At 38.5% G+C, this 4,210-nt stretch overlaps 1 protein-coding gene across 1 annotated transcript; it reads left to right on the top strand.

Annotated features, from left to right (window-relative positions):
* Positions 1-884: 884 nt before the first annotated feature.
* Positions 885-1,434, top strand: LOC124077036 (small ribosomal subunit protein eS1-like). The gene has a single exon (XM_046421235.2). It carries the CDS (start codon positions 891-893, stop codon positions 1,377-1,379), a length of 489 nt encoding a protein of 162 aa, XP_046277191.1. The 5' UTR covers positions 885-890; the 3' UTR covers positions 1,380-1,434.
* Positions 1,435-4,210: the final 2,776 nt, after the last annotated feature.

The raw sequence follows: 4,210 nt of genomic DNA, 5'->3' as shown, positions 1-4,210 counted from the left end.
ACAAACAGATCTGTTAACCTTCTTTTTTGTTTACATATTAAAACAATCCTCAACAGTTGTTTACCCAATTTAAATTAAACCATATAAATCACGTGAAAAAAAAATATTTGGATCCATTTTATCATGAGCGCTCATCATATATGATATATGGACATACGTACATTCAAACATATAACACAAAACACAAGTGTGCACACATAATATAATACATACAACACATAACATTATAGTAAAGGCCTTATAACTTTTTACAGGTGAAATCTCCATTGCAATGCTAAAAAACTCTATAGTCAAAAAATAGAACTGATCAGCAAAACATTAACCTAGGTCTGTATGAGCTCAAAAAACAAAATAGAACTTCATGATATGGCAAAGGGCAATAATAAAATAGATATTGAAAAAAGCATCCTGGTTCTGTTGCAGATGTAAGAATAGCCAAACTGGAGTTTTGGATATCAGTTGTTATGGATTTGAGCCAAATCATCTTCTTTTTGGTCTGTAGAAATCGCTTTAGTTAATCTTTCTGGAATCCAAATCGGCTGCTGTTCTCCCTGTGGAAACACATAAACAGACCCCCGACTCCAGACAATCACTGGGTCAGGACCTTGGTTAATCTCTCTGGAATCCAAATCGGCTGCTGTTCTCCCTGTGGAAACACACAAACAGACCCCCGACTCCAGACAATTACTGGGTCAGGACCTTTCCATTGTCCTGTTAGAATATCCTTCCAAAGTACCTTGGGCTTATGTACATTTTTTGGACACATATGCCTTTCTGCAGCACTAAGTCCTGATGAATCCAAATTTAAAAAGTTTAGAGTAAAAAGGGTTATTTTAAGTTTATCTTTGTTGAGAGCCACAGCCAAAGGGGCCCCAGCAAACTTCCATGGCATGGATCTTACCCGTGACAAAATGTGTTCCATGGTCAAAAAATGGCAGACGATGATCGAGGCTCATGTTGATGTCAAGACTACAGATGGTTATTTGCTGCGTCTATTCTGTGTTGGTTTTACTAAAAAACGCAACAATCAGATACGGAAGACTTCCTACGCTCAGCACCAGCAGGTTCGCCAAATCCGGAAGAAGATGATGGAAATCATGACCCGGGAAGTGCAGACAAATGACTTAAAAGAAGTTGTCAATAAACTGATTCCAGACAGCATTGGGAAAGACATAGAGAAGGCTTGCCAATCAATTTATCCTCTTCATGATGTCTTTGTTAGAAAAGTAAAAATGCTGAAGAAGCCCAAGTTTGAATTGGGAAAACTCATGGAGCTTCATGGTGAAGGTAGTAGTTCTGGAAAAGCTACAGGAGATGAGACAGGTGCTAAAGTTGAACGAGCTGATGGATATGAACCACCAGTTCAAGAATCTGTTTAAAATTCAAATTTTTAATAGTGACCAATAAAAAGTCCTATTTGTGAAAAAAAAAAAAAAGAAAAAACTAAAGATGTTATAGCTCATTGCTTACAAAATTTTGCCACTGTGGGTGTTCCAAAACAGTTAAAAACAGATAATGCCCCTGGTTATACTTCTACCTCTTTTAAACAATTTTGCTCAACATTTGGCATTACTCATATAACAGGAATCCCATACAACCCACAGGGACAAGGCATAGTTGAAAGAGCTCATCAAACTATTAAAATGTACTTATTAAAGCAAAAAGAAGGAATTGGGAAGGGGTATATATTCCCCAAAGATAAACTTAAAATAACCCTTTTTACTCTAAACTTTTTAAATTTGGATTCATCAGGACTTAGTGCTGCAGAAAGGCATATGTGTCCAAAAAATGTACATAAGCCCAAGGTACTTTGGAAGGATATTCTAACAGGACAATGGAAAGGTCCTGACCCAGTAATTGTCTGGAGTCGGGGGTCTGTTTGTGTGTTTCCACAGGGAGAACAGCAGCCGATTTAGATGCCAGAGACATTAATGAACAAGGGCAAATTGTGGCAGCTGCAGTAAAACAGGCTTTAGATGCCAGGCCAAGAACATGCTACAATTGTGAACAAACAGGACATTTTAAAAGGAATTGCCCCATTGGAGGAGGGTTTAACAAAACTAGGTATCAAAGGAGTAGAATACCACGTATTTGCCCACGATGCCGTAGAGGGAGACATTGGGCTAATGAATGCCGTTCTCAAACCACCATAGAGGGTACTCCATTATCAAAAAACGAACAAGGACCAGGTGTTTATCCACGATATCTTGGAGAAAGGCATCGGGCTCCATTGCCAAAAAACGGACAGGGGGGCCCAATGCTCCGGGGCCCAAAACCACAAATATACGGAGCACTGGAGGAACCCAGCAACCCCATCAGGGTAGTGCCCAGGACACATTGTCCATCAGATCCTTCATCAGACAAACCAGAGGGAGCGCAGGGTTGGACATCTGCGCCTCCGCCAGAGCAGTACTAACTCCAGAGATGGGAGTTCAAATCATTCCCACAGGGGTGAAAGGACCTCTTCCCAAAGGAACAGTAGGCTTATTATTGGGACGCAGCTCTTCTACTCTAAAAGGACTTATGATAAGTCCTGGGGTAATTGATCCCGATTATGAAGGTGAAATAAAAATTATAGCCAGTTCTCCAAAGGGTATATCAGTAATTTCACCAGGAGATAGAATAGCACAGTTACTAATAATACCCAGCCTACATGATAAATTTTCCAGTCGTACTGTAGAAAGAGGTTCCAAGGGATTAGGCTCCACAGGTGTAGATTGGGCTATGCTTTCTTTAAATTTAGATTCTCGCCCCATGCTAAAACTAAATATTCAAGGACATGAATTTAATGGGCTACTGGATACAGGTGCAGACCTTAGCATCATCTCTCGTCAAGAATGGCCAAAACATTGGCCATTACAACAAGCCACTCAAACGCTTCGAGGCCTAGGAGTGGCGACTAATCCCCATAGAAGTGCAATGGTATTAGATTGGAAGGATCCTGAAGGATGTGAAGGAACTATACAGCCATATGTATTGGATCATCTTCCCGTAAATTTATGGGGACGAGATGTCCTAGATCAATTAGGTTTGACATTAACAAATAACATCAACCAAAATGCACCCACTATTATGACTAGACAAGGTTTTAGGAAAGGAAAAAGATTAGAAAAACAAGAACAAGGTATAGCAGCACCAATACAAATAGATCAAGGAACAGACAGACATGGGTTGGATTTTCAGAAAGGGCCACTGAGACAATAAAAATTACTTGGAAATCAGAAAGACCAGTATGGGTTCCTCAGTGGCCCCTGACTAAAGAAAAGATACAAGCAGCCCATGACCTGGTCAAACAACAATTAGCAGAAGGACATATACAACCTTCTGTATCTCCCCATAATACTCCCATTTTTGTCATCAAAAAGAAATCTGGTAAATGGAGATTATTGCAAGATTTAAGAGCCATTAATAATGAGATGGTTATTATGGGACCTGCTCAATCAGGGATTCCTCAGTTGTCTGCTTTGCCAAAAACCTGGTATGTTTTAGTTATAGATATTAAAGATTGTTTTTTTTCAATTCCAATTCATCCTGAGGATAGTCCACGTTTTGCATTTACTATCCCTGCACTGAATCATGAAGGTCCTGATCAGAGATATGAATGGAAAGTACTCCCTCAAGGGATGGCTAACAGCCCAACTATGTGTCAAATTTATGTTAACAAAGTAATCCAGCCACTTAGAAATCAAAATCCTGAACTACAAATATTTCACTATATGGATGATGTATTATTAGCACACAAAGATAAAAACACATTGCTAGAATGTTATGCCACACATACAAACTTATTAAAAAATTATAATCTAGAGATAGCAATAGATAAAGTACAATTAAATTTTCCAATTAATTATTTAGGAGTTCTATTATCCTCAACCATGGTCCGTCCACCAAAAATTCAAATACGAGTAGATCAACTCAAATCACTTAATGACTTTCAAAAGTTATTAGGAGACATAAATTGGATAAGGCCTTATTTAGGTATACCAACAGGAGAGTTGGGACCTTTATTTGATATCCTAAAAGGTCCATCAGATCCAAATTCACCCCGAATGTTAACGCCTGAAGCAAGAAAGGCATTAAAAATCATTGAAACATATATGGAAAATATGCATTTGGATAGAATTGATATAAGTTTGCCTTTATTATTTATTGTACTACCAACAAAAAATATTCCTACAGGAGTATTTTGGCAAGAAGGTCCATTATTATG

This window comes from Marmota monax, unplaced genomic scaffold (genome assembly GCF_021218885.2).
Source record: "Marmota monax isolate L192 unplaced genomic scaffold, Marmota_monax_Labrador192_F-V1.1 WCK01_AAM20220418_F8-fsc00157, whole genome shotgun sequence".
NCBI classification, from domain to species: Eukaryota; Metazoa; Chordata; class Mammalia; order Rodentia; family Sciuridae; genus Marmota; species Marmota monax.
The sequence above is the reverse complement of the archived record's forward strand: the minus strand, read 5'-3'. Positions and strand labels throughout refer to the sequence as shown.

What these genes read in the sequence shown, in the direction of transcription:
- LOC124077036 (XM_046421235.2), top strand. Translation starts at nt 891, where the DNA reads ATGGATCTTACCCGTGACAAAATGTGTTCCATGGTCAAAAAATGGCAG.